General features: G+C 35.1%; 1 protein-coding gene across 1 annotated transcript in view; it reads right to left on the bottom strand.

Moving 5' to 3' along the window:
- Positions 1 to 22774, bottom strand: part of SLC38A6 (solute carrier family 38 member 6) — a 76653-nt gene that overhangs the window by 12430 nt on the left and 41449 nt on the right. The window contains exons 7-10 of the mRNA XM_030855159.3: positions 9949 to 10031; positions 9419 to 9477; positions 1241 to 1306; positions 933 to 986 (exon numbers count right to left, since the gene is read on the bottom strand). Coding sequence (XP_030711019.1) covers positions 933 to 986; positions 1241 to 1306; positions 9419 to 9477; positions 9949 to 10031 — 262 coding nt within the window. The remainder of the gene's footprint in view (positions 1 to 932; positions 987 to 1240; positions 1307 to 9418; positions 9478 to 9948; positions 10032 to 22774) is intronic.

Below are 22774 nucleotides of genomic sequence, written 5' to 3'. Positions count from 1 at the left end.
GGGCCAGAGAGACATTTCTCATTTAAAAACTAGGGAATAAGGGAGTTCCCTGGTGGCCTAGTGGTTAGGATTCCAGGCTTTCATTGCTGTGGCCCGGGGTTCAATCCCTGATTGGGGAACTGAGATCCCATAAGCTGCAAGGCACGGCCAAAAACAAAACAAAACAACAATGGAAAAGAACTCTGGGGAATAAAAAGGAAAATTTTGCATGGAGGAGTTATCACACTAAAATGCTACACTCATAGAGTTATACATGAGTAGTAGGGATTCTAGTATCTGGGACCTGCATTTTAGCAGAATCACAAAGTGTACATGAAGAAACCTGCAGCAACAAGGAACATATGGCTCTTTCAGAATGGTAAAGTAGAGATCATTCAGATCAGCTTCCTGTCTCCTCTGCTGATGCTCAGGGGCTTTTGCAGGCATTTCAAATATCCTAGCTCTCTCAGAGAAGGCAAGGGGGGACTTGGTCCTTCTGCCTCTGCTACAGGCATCATAAGTTTCAACTTTGGAATGTCAGCTAGAAGACATATTGGCAGTGCTCAATTGCTGGTCCAATGATGAGGCTGTTTAGCCACAGACCAAGGTTCTACTCACAGGGGAGGAGTTTTTGATATAATTGGCTACTTAGCTTTACAAGTCCAGAGGGCAACAGGAAGTCTGTATGCACAGAGGACCTTATTGGCCAGACCAGACATTCAGTAAATCTGTTCTTTTAGGCAGTGGCCCATTTAAAAAAGGCTCCATTTAAAGGCGTGCCAAAAAAAAGGTGGCCGTTTCATAATGGGCCACCTTCTGGTAAGCAGCCCTATACTTAGCACTTTCATGAAAATTAGTTAGTTATAGGTAAAAGACCTAAGAGACCCTGTTACACAAACCTCTTAAACTTGAAATGTGAAAAAACTAAAAGTATCTGTTGATAACTTACACACCTCTTTGGAGAAATGAAAGAGCTTTGGTTTACAAGCATCTGTAGCATTTGAAATCTGTTTAAGAGGATTGAGGGGAAAGAGAGAAACCAACAGTCATTAAAAGTTAGAATACATCAAAAAAAACCAAGATGAATTTATTACTACTGGGCTTTCAAATAAAAATATTTCAAAACAAAGTTCCAAAATGCAATATAGCCATTACTTTTTTATTAATTAGGAAAAAAATCATTATTAGTCATATTTTATTTTTCTTTTTAGCTTAAAATAAAAAGGAAGAAACTGAAAAAGAAACCAAACAAAACAATTACCTGGAAGTATTGCTCTACAGAATTTAATGTCAGAGGACAAGGGATGGACCATTTTTTGATTATTATCTGTAAGAATAAGTAGGATCAGATGATTTCTTACCAAATTCATGACAAGAAATTGATTTTAAATACGTCAGTATCATTTCAATTAATCTAACACCATACCAAATAATATGCTAACTAATAAAAGATTCTTTGTTCATGTCATTTTCCCTAGATAGAATGGGGCCATCATCTGACACGGGCACCTACGGTGTGGGACAGCATGAGGGGCTGCATAGTTGTTTGGTGGAGATCTCCCCCACTGAAGACTGAGAGCTTTCAAAACTCCAATAGTATCAAGGCATTAAAAGAAAATCCAACTCAGAATGGGAACATGATGTTTTTAGTGACAATAGTACAAGAATATGGCCATCTGTGGACCTGGCATCAGTAGCAGACAGAGAAATATTAATAGCAGTTTTGGAAATGGTCACAGGTAGATGCAAAGGGGGAGGCTCAGGGATTTCTGATGCATGAGCACTGGCCCTCCTTGCTTTTTTCAGACTTACATCACTTTTGGTGAATGTGGATGAAGCTGGCAAAGGATAAGAGCACAAAGCTAAGGAACTAGAGCTGGTAAAAATGAATTTTTTAAAAAATTAAAAGAAATCCAGAGGGCTGCTATTTCCCAGAAACAATCAATGAAAATGTTTCAGGATTTTACTCTTAATCGTGGCCATCCTGTTCCTAGACCTACAGTTGAGTTGGTCAACATTACCACTGTTGTAGTTGTTTCAGGGCACATAATAACTCTGTAAATACTTGCTCTAGGCTGAAACCCAGCATTCAAAAGGGCAAGGGAGAATAAAGGAAGCATCTGTCCTTTGCAGAAGACCTGTAAGTAAATATTATACTATGCCTATTTGGTATTTATCTAGTTTTAGATTTTTAACTAATTCAATCAAAATTTTACATAGTGATAAAACAAACCCAAAGAAAACATATACTTTTAGGATTAAATTAATGAGTCAACTAAAAAATTACTCTTATTTAAAACCCTCACCAAGAGAAAAAAAAAAACTGTAAGGGTAAACTGGGCAAGTTGCTTTGATATTTCTAGGTAAGTTTTCAATACAGAATAAACTAAATGGTCAACTTACCAAAAGGAAAGAAAAAAAAAATCAAAAGCAATAATCTCACCATTTTTTTTTTCTGATATGTTTGCCCAAAAAGGATGAGGATGGGGTGGGGTAGAAGCAAAGTTGTTACTGGTCTCTCTGTTCAGCCCCGCTCCAAATTCAGCATCTCACATTTCCCCCTGACTAACAGTGGAGGCGGCAGCAGCAACAACCATTTACATTGTGTACCAGGTAGTTTGATAAGGTCGGTATGTGAGCTACCTCATTTTATCAGCTGTTATTACAAGACTTGCAAACCCAAATATTTCAAAACAGTGCTCCAAAATGCAAGAAAATGATTATTTTTTCATTAATCAGAAAATATCATTAGAGGCCTGATTTTATATTAACATAAAATTCAGTTACTACAGCTAATTTCTCTGCAGAGACCCATCTCAAGCCCAAGTGACGTCCTATAAAGCAGAAGTATAGAACAGGAATGGAAGATACCTGACAACAAAGGGTAACAGGGAGTCCTTGCTCAAGTTGAAGGCAGAACACAGTAAGAAGATAAACTCAGGGGTTAGAAAGAAAGACAAAGGAAAATAGAAGATTAAGCATTAAAAATACTTGTTCACTTGCACAGGAGGCCCTTCCCTCTTCTCTCTGCTCCAAGTAATTCCCATCTTTCAAGGCTCAGCTCAAGTTTCATTTCCTTCCACATCTTTCTTTATTCTACCTGTTGGTGATCCTTCTCTCCTCTCAGCTCTTATGTAATCCCTATTATGAAGCAAATAAATCAATACTTAACTGTGTATTGACTACATTGTTCTCTATTTTTTTTCTGATAAATTTATCTTGTTTCCCTGACTAGAATGGCAGATCCTTAAGAGTAGTGTCCTGATTAATCTCCCACAACTCTAATGCCTACCATAGTGCTCAGCAGAAGGAAATCCAAATCTAACCAAAATCGATTCAAATAGTTCTCTATTTTCATTACTGACTTATTAAAATATTACTTCAAATATTAGTATTAGAATACTAACCTGTACTCAAGACAGAACTTTTAGAAAGAACAGAAATTCATTTTTGTTCAAAAATGGACCAAAAAAGGTACCGTCATGCTGAGCCACTGCTAAAATAAAATTTATTTTTAAAATTTTAGGTATTTCAGCAGGGCCAAAAATTTATGTCAAAAACTTTTAAGCAAAATAAGGATCTGGGACAATAGATAAGAGTATAGGTTTTGATTTGCACTGTTTGGAGAGTATAATTTAAGAAAATAATAGTTTTCTGGACAGATTTTTAAAAATGTAATATAAATGCTATACAGATTTATTGATACAAACATACTGAAAAAAATAATCAGTGAAAAAAGGTGCAATGGAAAAAAATTGGAATCCATCAAAAAAAATTGGGGTTAATATATACATGTTTTCCTTAACCACTGTGTATTTTTAAACCTAATACTTAGAAAGTCTAAAATAAATTCAGGCATACCTCATTTTATTGTGCTTTACTTTATTGCACTTCACAGATACTGTGTTTTTTAATGGATTGAAGGTTTGTGGCAGCCCTGCATTGAGCAAGGTTATGGGCACCATTTTTCCAAGAGCATTTGCTCACTTCGTGTCTCTGTGTCACATTTTGGTAATTCTCAAAATATTTCAAACTTTTTCATTACTACCATATTTGTTATAGTGACTGATGATCTGTGATCCGTGATCTTTGAGGTAACTATTGTAATTATTTTGGGGTGCCATGAACTATGCCCATATAAGAGGGCGAACTTAATTCATAGATTCTGTGTGTGCTCTGACTGCTCCACTAACAGGCAGTTCTCGTCTCTCTCCCTATTCCCTGAGACACAACAATATTGAAATTAGGACAATTTATAACCCTACAATGGCCTCTAATGGTTCAATAGAAAGGAAGAGTTGCAAATCTCTCACTTTAGATCAAAAGCTAGAAATGATTAAGCTCAGTGAGGAAGGCATGTTGAAAGTTGAGATAAGCTAAGAGCTAGCTCTTGTACCAGACTGTTAGCCAAGTTGTGGATGCAAAGGAAAAGTTCCTGAAGGAAATGAAAAGTGCTACTCCAGTGAACACACAAATGATAAAAAAAGGTGAAACAGCCTTACTGCTGATATGGAGAAAGTTTTAATGATCTGGATAGAAAATCAAACCAGCCACAACATTCCCTTAAGCCAAAGCCAAATCCAGAGCAAGGCCCTAACTCTCTTCAATTCTATGAAGACTGAGAGAGGTGAGGAAGCTGCAGAAGAAAAGCCTGAAGCTAGCAGATGTTGGTTCACGAGGTTCAAGGAAAGAAGCCGTCTCTATAACACAGAAGTGCAAGGTGAAGCAGCAAGTGCTCCTGTAGAAGCTGCAGCAAGTTATCCAGAAGTTCTAGCTAAGATCATTAACGAAGGTGACTACACTAAAGAACAGATTTTCAATACAGACCAAACAGCCTTCTACTGGAAGAAGATGCCATTTAGGACTTTCACAGCGAGAGGAGAAGCCAATGCCTGGTTTCAAAGCTTCAAAGGATAGCCTGACTCTCTTGTTAGGGGCTAATGCAGCTGGTGACTTTCAGCTGAATACAATGCTAATTTACCATTCCCCAAATCCTAGGACCCTTAAGAATTATGCTAAATCTACTCTGCCTGTGCTCTATAAATGCAACAACAAAGCCTTGATGACAACACATCTGTTTATTATTTTAAGCCCACTGTTGAGAACTACTGCTCAGAAAAAAAGATTCCTTTCAAAATACTATTGCTTGGGGACTTCCCTGGTGGTCCAGTGGTAAAGAATCCACCTTCCAACGCAGGGGATGCAGGTTTGATCCCTGGTCGGGGAACTAGGTTCCCACATGCCACATGGAGCACCTAAGCCCACGCGCCACAACCACTGAGCTTGCGTGCCTCAACTAGAGAGCCCATGTGCCGCAAACTACAGAGCCCACGTGCCCTGGAACCTGCTCATTGACAATGCACCTGGTTACCCTAGAGCTCTGATGGAGATGTACAACAAGATTCATGTTGTTTTCATGCCTCCTAACACAACATCCATTCTGCAGCCCATGGACTGAGGGGTAATATTGACTTTCAAGTCTTATTCTTTAAGAAACAATTGCATAAGGCTATAGCTGCTGGAGACGGTGATTCCTCTGACGGAGCTGAACAAAGTAAACTGAAAACCATCTGGAAAGGATTCATCATTCTAGATGCCATTAAGTGCATATTTGATTCATGGGAAGAGATCAAAATATCAACATTAACAGAAGTTTGGAAGAAGTTGATTCCAACTCTCATGGATGACTTTGAGGGTTTCAAGACTTCAGTGGAGGAAGTCACTACAGATGTGGTGGAAAGAGCAAGAGAACTAGAATTAGAAGTGGAGCCTGAAGATGTGACTGAATTGCTGCAATCTCATGACAAAACTTGAATGGGTCCAGAGTTGCTTTTTATGGATGAGCAAAGAAAGTGGTTTCTTGAGATGGAATCTACTCCTGGTGAAGATGCTGTGAAGATTGTTGAGATGAATACAAAGGATTTACAATATTACATAAACTTAATTGATGAAGCAGTGGCAGGGTTTGAAAACCTGTTTTGAAAACACAAAAAATTGTTGTGTCTCAGGGAATAGGGAGACCTGAGGAGAGGGAGAGAGACAAGAACTGCCTGTTAGTGGAGCAGTCAGAGCACACACAGCATCTATGAATTAAGTTCGCCCTCTTATATGGGCATAGTTCATGGCACCCCAAAATAATTACAATAGTTACCTCAAAGATCACGGATCACAGATCATCAGTCACTATAACAAATATGGTAGTAATGAAAAAGTTTGAAATATTTTGAGAATTACCAAAATGTGACACAGAGACACGAAGTGAGCAAAATTGAAAACCAATTTTGAAAGAAGTTCTACTGTGGGTAAAGTGCTATCAGGCAGCATTGCATGCTGCAGGAAATCATTCATGAAAGGAAGGGCCAATCGATGCAGCAATCTTCACTGTTGTCTTATTTTAAGAAATTGTCACAGCCTCCCCAACCTTTAGCAACCACGACCCTGATCAGTCAGCAGCCGTCAATATCAAGGTAAGACCTTCCACCAGCAAAAAAGATTACAACTCACTGAAGGCTCAGATGATGATTAGCATTTTTTAGCAATTTTTTTCTTTTACATTATAGGTTATTGCAAGGTATTGAATATAGTTCCCTGTGCCATACAGTAGGTCCTTGTCATTTACCTATTTTATATATAGTATGTATATCTGTTAATCTCAAACTCCTAATTTATCCCTCCCCCTCTTTCCCTTTGGTAATCATAAGTTTGTTTTCTATGTCTGTGAGTCTGTTTCTGTTTTGTAAATAAGTTTATTTGTGTCATTTTTTTTAGATTTCACATGTAACTGATATCATATGATCTTTGTCTTTCTCTGTCTGACTTACTTCACTTAGTATGTTAATCTCTAGGTCTATCCATGTTGCTGCAAATGGCATTATTTCATTCTTTCTATGTCTGAGTAAGCAATAAAGTATTTTTAAATTAAGGTATGTACATTGTTTTCTTAGACATAATGCTATTGTACACTTAATAGTTTACAGTATAGGGTAAACATAACTTTTATATGCACTGGGAAACCAAAAACTTTGTGTCACTCGCTTTTTTACAATACTAGGTTTATTGCAGTGGTCTGGGACCAAACCCACAATATCTCTGAGGTATGCCTATACGCCAATTAAAAAGAGACTTAAGAAGAAAGTATACAGTGTCTTCACTGTCCCACTGTAGACCAAATTTAAATTGTGCTCCTAGGTAAAATCTGAGCAGACGGTTTGTAAAGCCTAATAAATGCAGAATAAGGGTATTATTTCCATATGACAGCTACAGTAGGAATCTGCATCAAATTAAAGAGTATCTGCCATGACAGAAATGAAAGCTGTGAAAACTACAATAGACATGTTGTATCAATACATTTTACCTGCTTCAAATTATTGGCTATAAAAACCAAATTACTCCTAACTATACAATGCTTGTGTGGTCAATTATCTGTGAGGAAAATATTCAATGTGTGTACACTGATTCTCTTTAATATCCATATGTTAATTTGCAAATATAGGCCACTCTAAACCATGTAGATGCTTCTCAACAATCAAACTGTGATGAAATTATTTGTTGTTTCCCTCTTAATGTGGCACCTAAAAAGTGTGTTTATGGATGTTAAGTAAACTTATTGTGGTAATCATCTCGCAATATATGTAAGTCGTCATTATGCTGCACACCTTAAACTTATGCAGCACTGTAAGTTTATATCTTTATAATGTCAATTATATCTCAATAAAATAGAAAAAAATCTTAAAAAAAAAAGTGTACGTTCCGGCTTCCCTGGTGGCGCAGTGGTTAAGAATCTGCCTGCCAACTCAGGGGACATGGGCTTGAGCCCTGGTCCGGGAAGATCCCACATGCCGTGGAGCAACTAAGCCCATGTGCCACAACTACTGAGCCTGTGCTCTAGAGCCCGCAAGACACAACTACTGAGCTCATGTGCTACAACTACTGAAGCCCGTGCTCCTAGAGCCCGTCCCGTGCTTGGCAACAAGAGAAGCCACCACAACGAAGAGTAGCCCCTGCTCGCCGCAACTAGAGAAAGCCTGCACACAGCAATGAAGACCCAATGCAGCCAAAAAAATAAAATAAATAAATAAGACCAGTAGGATATTAGAAATGAAAAAAAGAATTATTAACAATAGATTATTTATTTTAAAAAGTGTATGTTCAATTCACTTACTTGCAAGATACAAGTTGGGCAATTTTTGCGGGGGAGGGCAATGATTTTAATGTTGATAAATTCAACAAATGATTAAATGTAAGCACTGTTAAGTATTTTTAGTTTTAAGAACATTCATTAAAGTATAAATATTTCTGTACACTGAAACCAGGGTCACTTTCACTTCATTTAAATAATCTAAAGTTGTTTTATCCTTGTATCTCAGCAGATAGTTTAGCCTAAGTTAAATGCATCCTAAATGTTTTGACAGCTTGGAAATCTGGTTCTGTTATATGGTTTAACTAATGATGTGTTGTCTTGCTCTTTTGGATGGCATTTTTCTTTCATTCATTTCTCAATAACAAAGGAGAATTTAAACAAGCTTATGATTTTAAGAGCTTAATCAAGCCATTTAGGTATGTATCTTGGCAAGTTTAAAATGTTTAATCCTACTTAAGGTTTGACAGACTGACTATGGAATAAACTGCTAAGCAAAAAGAAAAAGGATTTTTTTTCCAAAATTTCACACAAAAATACAGTCTTCGGAATGTTAAAATCTGTTTTAGAAGAATTTAAAAGAAATAAGAAATTCAAATTCTCTTTTATCTTTTTTAAAAGAATTCTCTTATCTTTATATTAAATTATTTAATAAATATTAGAATAAAGTTTACCATCTGAGAGATATTTTTCCTACGTTATAACAAAAATGGGCTAATTTAAAAAAACATTCCACATGTGAAAAAAAAAAAATTTCTTTGCAGCAGGCTTTTCATGAGAGCTTAACCACGCTGAATAAACTAGACCAGATAGAATTCAGGCACTCCAATTCTTACTAGATCTCATCAACAGTTAAGCCCCTGAAGCTATGGTTTCGTTAATGGAACAAAGTTTCAAAAATTAAGATGACTAGGACCAAATTGATTTTACGGATTAGAACCAGCCTGATTCTCATGCTTGAGTATCCCCCAAAACATACACACACAATATTGTACAGAAATAAATGGATACATACACCTAGCCAAAGAATTATACTCCATCTAAGGTTTTAACAGAATTGGTATGCTCTCCTCTCTAGTTAACCAGAAGAGAAACTGAATTTGAAATGCTATTCTAGCTAAGCCTCTTCAAAATAGATACAATGGAGGAAACAGTTTTGCAGAATAAAAGTGCTTTTAATAACACATTGAAATAAAATGGGATACCTTCCCAACAAAAAACAGAGTTAAGAGAAAAAAGACATTAACACAATGAGTTCAATTTTAGTGAGGAGATAAGCAATACACTATATTTTAAACTTACCACAAGAGCAAAGAACACCATAAACAAAAATGATAAACTACTTGTGTAGCCAAGAAAGCCTGTAAAATAACAGTAAAATAAAAAGCAATTTATAAGGAAAGTGATCCTAATGTGCAGCTAAAGCTATACATCTTGGGCATGTTTTTTATTACAGTGCTTGGTATCTGGGGCTTAGGGTTGAGAATAACAACATTCCAACTATCTGTCACAGATCATTTATGTAGCTCTGTACAGCAGAATTGGAACTGGCTTACCACTAATGGTACACTGTAAGGAAAGGCTGCTCTTTAATGTTCCGTTGTAAAGGTTTTATTTTAGTGGGGCAGACAAAATACTACTGCAAACCAAGTAATAGGTTAACTAGGCAGGGCTGAAAGCTGAACAACCTAAAAGTCCAAGTTCAAAATTATTCACAACCACCTTCTGCTAAAAATGTGGTACTATGAAATTTAAAAGCCCCTTAATAGTATTTTCTTTCTTTCTTTTTCTTTTCTTCTAAACAAATAATGTCCTCTTCTATAAAGACTTACCTATTTTAGGAAGAAGTGCAAGAGGGAACACAATGGCAACACAGATGATTATTAGCAGTGTTTCTCCATCAAGATACCAAGACCTATTAGGAAAAAAAGTTCTATTTTAGGCACAGGACTTCAGTGTTTGTGTTTACACACACACACACACACACACACACACACACACACACTCATACAGTATAACCATTACAACCACCCATTAGGAAAAGCTTACTTCTTTTTGTTAAAATATGTTCTTGTGGGATCCTATTATTCTTGTTAATGAATTCACATTTAAAAATGTATCAAAACAATGAGATGCCATTTTTCAACTACCAAATTAGCAAATATTTTAAAGTAAGACAATAGACAATGTGAGTGAAGAGTGATGAGATGTACACAAAACTAGTAAAAGTATAAACTGTGTAAATTACCTTTCTGGAAAGCGGTTTGGCAATAGATACTGAGAGACTTAAGATATTTGACACTTAACAAATGACTATTAAAAATAGAAAACAATCATCAATAAGAACATTTTTGTAAAAAGATGTTTACTGAAAACATTTAAAATAATGAAAATTGGAAACAAACATCTAAGACCATGACAATTTTAAAATAAATTATGAGACTATGGGACAATCATAAAAAAAGTTTTATAAGTATAATAATATACTGAATATATCATAAATATATTTAGTATGATAACAAGTTTGAGGGAAAATATAGATTCATTAAAAATGGAAAGGAACTGCAATATATTGATAGCCATTATCCCTGGGTGGTAGAATGATGGGTACTTTTTCTTCTTTATAGTTTTCCATATTTTTCAAATTTTCAGGAAAGGGCATGAACTACCAGGAGAAAACATATGACATTTTTCATATAAAGGCAATAGAATAATGAATGAGAAAAGGTAGATTAAAAGTGTGACAGTGTATTTGATTATTTAAAAAAAATGGATGCACATTTTAAAAAAGTAAGAAAGATATACTTAAAATACCAAAAGTGGATATTTCTATGTAGCAGCATCGAGAAATTTTTATTTTATTTACTGGTTGCATATACATGGTTTTAATTTTTCAATATAAAAATACATGTGTTGAAGTTTTTAAAAATTAGACAATTCCCCCAAGACTTTAATAGTAAAGACTTTGCTTTAGTACATAAAAATTAAACAATTCATGAAAGAAGTACAACTAGTAAATACATATGAAGAAAAACCCAATCTCTGGTGCTAATTAAAGAAATAAATAATAAGGCTATAGAAATTAAATGAGTAAAAATATTAAAAAAATAATATTCAAGGATGTGGAATAATTGGTCCTTCACACATTGCTAGTGATCTTGTCAATTAGCATTATCTTTTGGAAAAACCTTGATAATATGTACAAAGGACAATAAAAATGTGGAAATCTACTCTAAGAGAATAACCTAAAATATAAAGAATTCTATGTGCATGAAGCTGTGACTACAACATTATTATAATATTAGAAAGTTGAGGGACAATCCTATATATCTAACAATAGAAAATGCTTATGTCAAAAACAGCACACTCTTTTTAAAAAAAATTTTATTGGATATATGTACATGTATAACTGATTCATTTTGCTGTACACCTGAAGCTAACACATTGTAAATCAACTATAATCCAATAAAATTTTTTTAAAAAAAGCACACCCAATGGAATGTTAAGCAGCTTTTGAAAAAAACATTTAGTAAAATAGAAAATACTAATGATAGAAATACAAAATAAATATTATTAACTATGTTTGAAAAAATGCTTTTTGGGAAAAATTCAAAGGAAATAAAATGATAACAGTGATTAGGTAATTGCATAATTTTAATTTGCTTTCTCTTCTAAATTTTCTGCAATGTAGCTGTCATATTTTTACACTGAAACATATGCATATATACTTATGCATATGGTAACATATATGCACAATGGTAACAAAGTAAAATTCATGCTAATATGAGAGCTGGGAGCATCAAAGACAATAGGTATTACTTTTTCAAGTCATTTGGTAGATGCTCTCAGAATTTCCAATTGGCTATAATGTATCCTTTCACTACCAGAGAGCCAAAGTCTCCCACTGCCTGTTAAATTAAGAAAATGGACAGGACAAATTCCTAGAAATGTACAATATATCAAGACTGAATCAGGAAGAACTAAAAAATACGAACAGACCAATAATGAGTAAGAACACTGAATCAGTAATCAAAAACCCACCAACAAAGAAAAGCCCAGGACCCATGGTTTTATTGGTGAATTCTACCAAACATTTCAAGAAAAATTAATGCCACTACTTCTCAAACTCTTCCCCAAAATTGGAGTGGAGCAAAAACTCCCAAACTCATTTTATGAGGCCAGCATACCCTACCATCAAAGCCACATAAGGACATTGCAAAAAAAACAAAACTACAGACCAATAATCCTGGTGAATATATTATAAAAATTCTCAACAAAATATTAGCAAACTGAATTCAACAGCACATTAAAAGGATCATACACTATGGTCAAATGAGATTTATCCATGGGATGCAAGGGTGGATCAACATATGAAAATCAATCAACATGATATAGCACATTAATAGAATGAAAGATAAAAATCATATGATCATCTCAATAGCTGCAAAAAAAAGCATGTGACAAAATACAATATCCCTTCATGATAAAAACCTTCAACAAATTTGATATAGAGGGAACAAATCTCAATATAATAAAGGCTATAGGTTGAAGGCTTCTTCTCTAAGATCAGGAACAAGACCGGGGTGCCTACTCTTACCACTCTTATTCAACATAGTTGAATAGTTATTCCACTCTTATTCAACATGGAAGTCCTATCTAGAGCAATCAGGCAAGAGAAAGAAATAAATGGCATACAAATTGGAAAAGAAGTAAATCTGTCTTTATTTGTGGATATGATCTTATATATAGAAAATCCTGAAGACTGCAACCAAAAAACTGTTAGAGCTAATCAACAAATTATGTAAAGTTGAAGGATACAAAATCAACATACAGAAATCAGTTGTGTTTTTATAAACTAACAAAGAAATATCTGAAAAAGAAATAAAGAAAACAATCTCATTCACAATAGCATGAAAGCAATAAAACTTATGACTATTTAACAAAGGAAGTGAAAGATTAGTACACTGAAAACTATAAGGCTTAAATGAAAGAAACTGAAGACACAGACAAATGGAAAGATATCCAGTCTGTGTTCATGGATCAGAAGAATCAATAGTGTTAAAATGTCCATACTATCCAAAGCTATCTATAGAGTCAATGCAATCGCTATCAAATTCCAATGACATTATTTCCCAAAATAGAACAATCCTAAAATTTGTATGGAACCACAAAAGACTCCAAATAGCCAAAGCAATCCTGAGAAAGAAAACACAGCTGACTTCAAACTATACTACAAAGCTTTAGTAATCAAAACAATATAGTACTGGCATACAAATAGACACACAGACCAACAGAACAGACTAGAGAGCCTAGGAATACCCCCTCCCCACCCCATATACTGTCAACTAATATTCAACAAAGGATCCAAGAATATTCAGTGGGGAAAGAAGTCTTTTCAATAAATTGTACTGGGAAAATTGGATAGCCATATACAGAAAAATGAAACCTATCTTACAGCATTCACATAAATTAACTTGAAATAGATTAAAGACTTAAATGTAAGACCTGAAACCATAAAACTTATAGAAGAAAACACAAGGAAAAAGCTTCTTGACATTGGTCGTGGCAACAGTTTTTTTTTTTTAATACGACACCAAAAGCACAAGCAACAAAAGCAAAAATGAAAGGAACTATATCAAAATAAAAAGCTTCTGTACAGCAAAAGAAACAATCAACAAAATGAAAAGGCAATCTACGGAATGGAAGAAAATATTTCCAAATCATATATCTGATAAGAGACTAATATTCAAAATACATAAAGAACTCACACAGTTCAATAGCAAAAAATCAAACAATCCAATTTTAAAATGGGCAGAGGAAATAGACATTTTTTTTCTCCAAAGAAGGTATATGAATGGCCAATAGGTATGTGAAAAGATGATCAACATCTCTAATCATCAGGGAAATACAAATCAAAAGCACAATGAAATACCACCTCACACCTGTTAGTATAGGTATCATCAAAAAGACAAGAGAGGGACTTCCCTGGCAGTCCAGTGGTTAAGTCTTCGCCTTCTAATGCAGGGGGTGCAGGTTCGATCCCTGGTCAGGGAGCTAAGATCCCAAATGCCTCGCGGCCAAAAAACCAAAATATAAAACAGAAGCAATATTGTAACAAATTCAATAAAGACTTTAAAAATGATCCACATCAAAAAAAAATCTTAAAAAAAAAGACAAGAGATAACAAGTATTGACAAGGATATGGAGAAAAGGGAAGACTTGTGCACTGTTGGTGGGAATGTGAATTGGTTCAGTCACTATGGAAGACAGTATGTTGGTTCCTCAAAAAATTAAAAACAGAACTACCATATGATTGGTCCAACAATCCCACTTCTGGGCATACATCTAAAGGAAATTAAAACAGGATATCAAGAAGATATCTGTACTCCCATGTTTATTGCAGCATTATTCACAATAGTCAAGATATGGAAACAACCTAAGTGTCTGTCAATGGATGAATCGATAAAGAAGATGTGGTGCACACACGCACACACGATGGAATATTATTCACTCATGAGAAAGAAAGAAATTTTGCCATTTGTGATAACATCAATAGACCAACGTGAGCATTATGCTAAGTGAGATAAGTCAGACAGAAAAAGACAAATACTGTGTATCACATATTTGTGGAATCTAAAAAAGCTGAACTTGTAGAAACAGAGTAGAATGGTGGTTAGCAGGGGCTGGTGGGTAGGGGGACTGAGGAGATGTTGATCAAATGGTACAGACTTGCAGGTAGAGGATGAATAAGTTCTGGGAATCTAATGCAAAGCAACGTGATTATAGTTAACATAACTATTTTATATACTTGGAAGTTGCTAAGAGACTGGATGTTAAATATTCTCACTACAGAAAAGAAATGATAAGTACATAAGGTAATGGAGGTATTAGCTAACACTACAGTGGTAATCATACCACAGTATATAAGTGTATCAAATCTACATGTTGGACACCTTAAACTTACACAGTGTTGTTATATGTAAATATCTCACTTTAAAAAAAGAAAAAAAGGAAAGAAAGAAAAGGTTTTCCTCTACATGGGCTTCAGCCCATGGCTTCTAACACAAACTTTATGATTCACTGTGTCTCTTTTACACCTTGGTGTACGAAGAAGTCCTCTTTAATGTAACTTTAAAAGGTACTATTGGACTTCCCTGGGTGTGCGATTTCGATCCCTGGTCAGGGAACTAAGATTCCGCATGCCATGCAGTGCAGCCAAAAAATAAAAAAAGATACACAATAAAAGGTACTGTTGGGTGCTGACAACTTCCTCTTTAACAGAACAAGAGATGGAGCAACAGCAGAAGCAACACCATGAGCACAGCTCACCCTTCTCCACCCTAACTCATGTCTTTAGGAAATGCATGTGCCAGAAACTAAAACCTACACATAAGTATTTCTAGCTAATGGGCCTGCATTTGCACATGCCCCTCAAGTCCTGGTATGCAGGACGTTCTAAGAGCGTTCAGAGATTACAAATACAACATGACACTCCTCGGCATATTCATCTTCTAATCACTCTTGAATACATATGAAAATGAGAACTTCAAAATAACCCTCACTGAAGAACACCTGGCAACTAAATTTCTGAAGCTGGCAAAAAGCCCAGGGCTCTATGCCTGAAATCTCCTTCCTTCTGGGACCCAAAAGAGACTCAGACAGTTGCAGTGCAAGGGAAAAAAAAGGCCCAGAGGCACACCAAAGTAGATTCCATCTGTTAATTCTGCTGTCCCTGCTGTCACGAAGGGAGAGCTGGGCAAAGGGAGCACGTTAATCCTCAGGACCAAAGACTCTTTTCTCCTGTATAAGAATCTTAGGAACACTTTGAAATTCTGAACTTTATAACATACACTATTATATACTTTATAACTTTATAATTTGAGATCACAATTCACTCATGTCTGTAGAAGCCACATGATTGCCCAGAGCACTGAACTGGGGGCCAGAAGATAACTTCACCTCCTGCCAGCAGTTAACTCAGAATCACAGAATTATTGAATGTTAGAGCTAGAAGGGACCTCAGAGATCATCTGGTTCAACAACTTCATTCTATGTCTGCAAAATCAGCAAAAGGATGATGATGATCTTAGTAATAGAAGCAATGGAAATACTCTCTATTCTTCAAGAGTCACTCTGAATTTATGGTATTTTTTCAGATACTGCCTCATTTTTCTCAAGATTGTGATTTCTTTACACTCTCTTCATAGGATTAAACTTTTAATTCCTAATATTAAAAATAACTATTGCAAAAAATAATTTCTCTATCCCTGGTTTGGCTACTGGTTAATATTAATCATTTCTTATTTTTATTAAGTTATCTTAATACAGGCAATTATAAATACAATGCTTTTCTTTACCATTCATCAAAAATAAAGGCATTGGGTTTCCCTGGTGGCGCAGTGCTTAAGAATCCGCCTGCCAATGCAGGGGACACGGGTTCGATCCCTGGTCCAGGAAGATCCCACATGCTGTGGAGCAACTAAGCCCATGCGCCACAACTACTGAGCCTGCGCTCTACAGCCCATGAGCCACAACTACTGAGTCCACGTGCCACAACTACTGAAGCCCATGCACCTAGAGCCTGTGCTCCACAACGAGAAGCCACCACAACGAGAAGCCCCCACACCGCAACGAAGAGTAGTCCCCGCTCGCCACAACTAGAGAAAAGCCGCATGCAGCAATGAAGAACCAACGCAGCCAAAAATAAAATTAAATTAAATTAAATAAATAAATTTATAAAAAAAACAGAAAAACTTTCTCCCCCACTTCCCTCTACCCTGTAAAAAAAAATAAAATAAAAAAATAAAATAAAGGCATTGAGCTGCATGAGCTGCTTGTAAATCTTGGAGATTAATCCTTTGTCAGTTGCTTCATTTGCAAATATTTTCTCCCATTCTGAGGGTTGTCTTTTGGTCTTGCTTATGGTTTCCTTTGCTGTGCAAAAGCTTTTAAGATTCATTAGGTCCCATTTGTTTATTTTTGTTTTTATTTCCATTTCTCTAGGAGGTGGGTCAAAAGGATCTTGCTATGATTTATGTCATAGAGTGTTCTGCCTATGTTTTCTTCTAAGAGTTTGATAGTGTCTGGCCTTACATTTAGGTCTTTAATCCATTTTGAGTTTATTTTTGTGTATGGTGTTAGAGAGTGTTCTAATTTCATACTTTTACACGTACCTGTCCAGTTTTCCCAGCACCACTTATTGAAGAGGCTGTCTTTTCTCCACTGTATATTCTTGCCTCCTTTATCAAAAATAAGGTGACCATATGTGCATGGGTTTATCTCTGGGCTTTCTATCCTGTTCCATTGATCTATATTTCTGTTTTTGTGCCAGTACCATACTGTCTTGATTACTGTAGCTTTGTAGTATAGTCTGAAGTCAGGGAGCCTGATTCCTCCAGCTCCGTTTTTTGTTCTCAAGATTGCTTTGGCTATTCGGGTTCTTTTGTGTTTCCATACAAATTGTGAAATTTTTTGTTCTAGTTCTGTGAAAAATGCCAGTGGTAGTTTGATAGGGATTGCATTGAATCTGTAGATTGCTTTGGGTAGTAGAGTCATTTTCACAATGTTGATTCTTCCAATCCAAGAACATGGTATATCTCTCCATCTATTTGTATCATCTTTAATTTCTTTCATCAGTGTCTTATAATTTTCTGCATACAGGTCTTTTGTCTCCTTAGGTAGGTATATTCCTAGATATTTTATTCTTTTTGTTGCAAAAAAACAAACAATCCAATCCAAAAATGGGCAGAAGACCGAAATAGACATTTCTCCAAAGAAGATATGCAGATTGCCAACAAACACATGAAAGAATGCTCAACATCATTAATAATTAGAGAAAGGCACATCAAAACTACAATGAGATATCATCTCACACCAGTCAGAATGGACATCATCAAAAAATCTAGAAACAATAAATGCTACAGAGGGTGTGGAGAAAAGGGAACACTCTTGCACTGTTGGTGGGAATGTAAATTGATACAGCCACTATGGAGAACAGGATGGAGGTTCCTTAAAAAACTACAAATAGAACTACCATATGACCCAGCAATCCCACTACTGGGCATATACCCTGAGAAAACCATAATTCAAAAAGAGTCATGTACCAAAATCTTCATTGCAGCTCTATTTACAATAGCCCGGAGATGGAAACAACCTAAGTGTCCATCATCGGATGAATGGATAAAGAAGATGTGGCACATATATACAATGGAATATTACTCAGCCATAAAAAGAAACGAAATTGAGATATTTGTAGTGAGGTGGATGGACCTGCAGTCTGTCATACAGAGTGAAGTAAGTCAGAAAGAGAAAAACAAATACTGTATGCTAACACATATATATGGAATCTAAGAAAAAAAAAAGGTCATGAAGAGCCTAGGGGTAAAACGGGAATAAAGACACAGACCTACTAGAGAATGGACTTGAGGATATGGGGAGGGGGATGGGTAAGCTATGACAAAGTGAGAGAGTGGCATGGACATATATACACTACCAAATGTAAAACAGATAGCCAGTGGGAAGCAGCCACATAGCACAGGGAGATCAGCTCAGTGGTTTGTGATGACATAGAGGGGTGGGATAGGGAGGGTGGGAGGGAGGGAGACGCAAGAGGGAAGAGATATGGGAACATATGTATACGTATAACTGATTCACTTTGTTATAAAGCAGTAACTAACACACCATTGTAAAGCAATTATACTCCAATAAAGATGTTAAAAATAAATAAATAAATAAATAAAGGCAATACAGTAATGCACAGTAAAGTTAGTTTAAATTTCATGTGCATGTCACAGTCAACTGAATTGTGCTTGGCAATGGATATTTTCCAAGGAACAGAAATGATTAAACTTACAAAATAAAACTCCAGCTTGAGAAATACAAGCCAGTACAAAGAAGTTGCAAAAGCACATTTTATAACTCAAGATTTTAGAAGAATATGCTAACCTGAAATTTTTTCCTAAGTGGGGGAAAAAAGAGTTATCTAACAAAACCCCTATTTTCCTACTGTGATCTATTGTAAATATACACTCTCTTCAAGCCAAAAGAATTAGAGTAAAAAGTTTTATACTTCCTGGAAAACTTGTTTGATCTGTGGATTTAATCCTATATGATAAAAATGTTCCAAGTATGAAATATAGAGTATAGATCCTTAGCTGTATTGCAAAGGCTTTGGCATGCAGATTTTTTCCCGTATTTTAATGAAAACCAGATTTATTTATAAGTTGCTTTAATTTCATTCTCGAATGGAACAAGAGTATCATATGTTCTGAATTAGGATCTTACTCACATCCCATATCAATTATGTAACTCAAATGCAAGACAACTTAATTGTGTCAATCATATTCCGCTGACAAGATCATTAAATGTTAACAGAGAGCTTCCAACTTTTAACAGCCATAGATTTTTTTGAATATAAGTTATTCTATGAAAATATAGATGCCTCATAAAAAATTGGTATAAGTATTATAGCTTCTGACTTCTAATAATAAGTTTTGAAATTAGGATATTATGAAAATAAAGTTTCTTTTTGATAACATCTTTATAAAGGTTTAGTTTTCACAAAGGCACATCAAATCTCACGATAACACAGAAAATAAGCACAACAGAAAATTCTTAACTGCAATGCATTGTAATTCAAACCCTAAAAGTATATCAATATCAGATTAATCTCACAGAGGAAATATTGCTCTGTAACTCTACCTAGAAATAAACTGCCCAGATAGTTAAATCAATTACCATAACATTTGTGTCTTAATTATTTTACAGCATTAAGGTTTAAAGACTAATGATTTAACTGCATTCTAACCAATTAATATAATTAGTCACTTACTAATGCTTTTCAAAACTTTGAAATCCAAAATAAGTGAATATACATTACATTTAAAACAAGATGAGGCTGTTAAAAAGATGTGCAATTTTAAAACATCATAACGGAGATGATGCAAACTGGCCACAGTATTTTGAAGTATACAGTTTTAAAAATTCATTTCTGACATGTAAAAATAACATTTTTATCAATTTTCTACTAATATGAATAAAATGGAGTTAATTTTTATTTGTTTCTTTAAACAAATCAGAGAAAAAAACCAATAAAGTAAATGACAACTGATTTAAAATGAAGCTATGGTAAAAGCATCACTTTTAGAAAAAGACGACCTAAGTTTTAACAGTTCTGTCACATACTACCTTAATTATTTCTAAAATTTTATATGTATTTTTGTCCTTGTGATATATGACAATAAAAAAGAAAATAACGAGAAGTCACCAAATTCAGGACCAAGAAAAAGGAGAACACATGTAACAACTAGTAGGATTAACATAGTTTATGCAATACATTCAAATATGACTCTGACCTTCCTGGCAGTCAGAGCAAATAGGGAAAAACTACCTTTATATAGTTATTATTACTAGAATTCCTTCTTTTTTTTTTTTTTTTTGAGGTATAACTGACATATGACATTACGGAGTTGCTTAATTCTCCACATTTACACTATGCTATCAGCTTACAAAAGCATGTATATTTATAATATCTTATTTGGTCATCTCAACAACTTTGTTAAGAAGGCAGTACTGGCACCACCATTATGCCAGACGAAGAAACCTCAGGCCCAAAATTAAATTATATGGCCAAAAGAAGTTAAATTAATTTCCTGAGGTTACTGAATATGAAATGGAGAGAATTTACTCTTAGTCTAACATTCTTTATTTCACCTCTTATTGCCTTGAGTTCTTAGCCCTAAATTATAAAAGAAATTTACTGCGTAGAATTAAAAAAATTTTTTTTACACAGCAGGTTCTTGTTATCTATTTTATACATATTAGTGTATATATGTCAATCCCAATCTCCCAATTTATCCCACCACGACCCTGCTCCCTGCCGCTTTCCCCCTTTGGTGTCCATACGTTTGTTCTTTGCACAGAACTTTTTGAGTAATAGAAGTTGCCTTCAATATTTTTACAGCAAATACAAAGGCAAATTTCACATAAGTATGTCATTTAGCAACTGTTGATCAAAATAAGAGCAAAAAACTTAAAAGTAACTAGATAAAACTATAGATAAAATAAAAAACAAGGTAGCTGTATCTGATGTGATAATGAATGTGGAAACCTATACAAAGGCACAATATATTCCAATGATGAAAAATCATTAAGGGCTTCTACTTACCTTTTTTCAATCACATATTCTTGATGGTTCCTATTCAGATTTAAACTATACCATATTTTCCTTATAAATATGTATTTGCAGTTGTCTAAGTAGAATTCTTTCATGGAAGCCAACTTGTAAAATCTAAAACTCAATTTTGAAAACTTGTCCTGCAGTCCAGAACAAGTTCAAATATTGGAGCAAAACAACCAAACATTTAAATCTAAAAGTCTGACAGGTTTTAGTGTTGTGGTTTAGAAACTATATATAATAATTTGATGACAATTAAAAGGATTCATTTAGTCTTTTCAAGTTTATTTTTCTAAAAATTTCATGTTATACGTAGTAAAAGGAAAAGTATAATTAATTTGGGTTTTTTCTGCTATAAAAAAGAGATGAGTCAATAGTCTTTAGAACCCAGTATTGTTTTTTAACATCTTTATTGGAGTATAATTGCTTTACAATGTTGTGTTAGTTTCTGCTGTATAACAAAGTGAATCAGGTATACGTATACCTATATCCCCATATCCCCTCCCTCTTGCGTCTCCCTCCCACCCTCCCTATCCCACCCCTCTAGGTGGTCACAAAGTACTGAGCTGATCTCCCTGTGCTATGCGGCTGCTTCCCACTAGCTATCTATTTTATGTTTCGTAGTGTATATATGTCCATGCCACTCTCTCACTTCATCCCAGCTTACCCTTCCCCCATGTCCTCAAGTCCATTCTCTACGTGTGTCTTTATTCCTGTCCTGCTCCTCGGTTCATTAGAACCATTTTTTTTTAGACTCCATATATATGTGTTAGCATATGGCATTTGTTTTTCTCTTTCTGACTTACTTCACTCTGTATGACAGACTCCAGGTCCATCCACCTCACTACAAATAACTCAATTTCGTTTCTTTTTATGGCTGAGTAATATTCCATTGTATATATGTGTCACATCTTCTTTATCCATTCATCTGTCGATGGACACTTAGGTTGCTTCCATGTCCTGGCTATTGTAAATAGAGCTGCAATGAACACTGTGGTACATGTCTCTTTTTGAATTATGGTTTCTCAGGGTATATGCCCAGTAGTAGGATTGCTGGGTCATATGGTAGTTCTATTTTTAGTTTTTTAAGGAACTGTTCCATGCTGTTCTCCATAGTGGCTGTAACAAGTTACATTCCCACCAACAGCGCAAGAGGGTTCCCTTTTCTCCACACCCTCTCCAGCATTTACTGTTTGTAGATTTTTTGACGATGGCCATTCTGACTGATGTGAGATGATACCTCATTGTAGTTTTGATTTGCATTTCTCTAATGATTAGCGATGTTGAGCATCCTTTAATGTGTTTGTTGGCAATCTGTATATCTTCTTTAGAAAAATGTCTCTTTAGGTCTTCTGCCCATTTTGGATTGGGTTGTTTGTTTTTTTGATATTGAGCTGCCCAGTATTTTTAAAATAAGAAAGGAGAAGGGCAGTGTAACATGGTTTAGTATTGTTTATAATATTGTTAAAAAACAGGAAATGAAA

This window comes from Globicephala melas, chromosome 2 (genome assembly GCF_963455315.2).
Source record: "Globicephala melas chromosome 2, mGloMel1.2, whole genome shotgun sequence".
NCBI classification, from domain to species: Eukaryota; Metazoa; Chordata; class Mammalia; order Artiodactyla; family Delphinidae; genus Globicephala; species Globicephala melas.
Note: the sequence above shows the minus strand (reverse complement) of the source record. Positions and strands in the feature narration are given on the sequence as shown.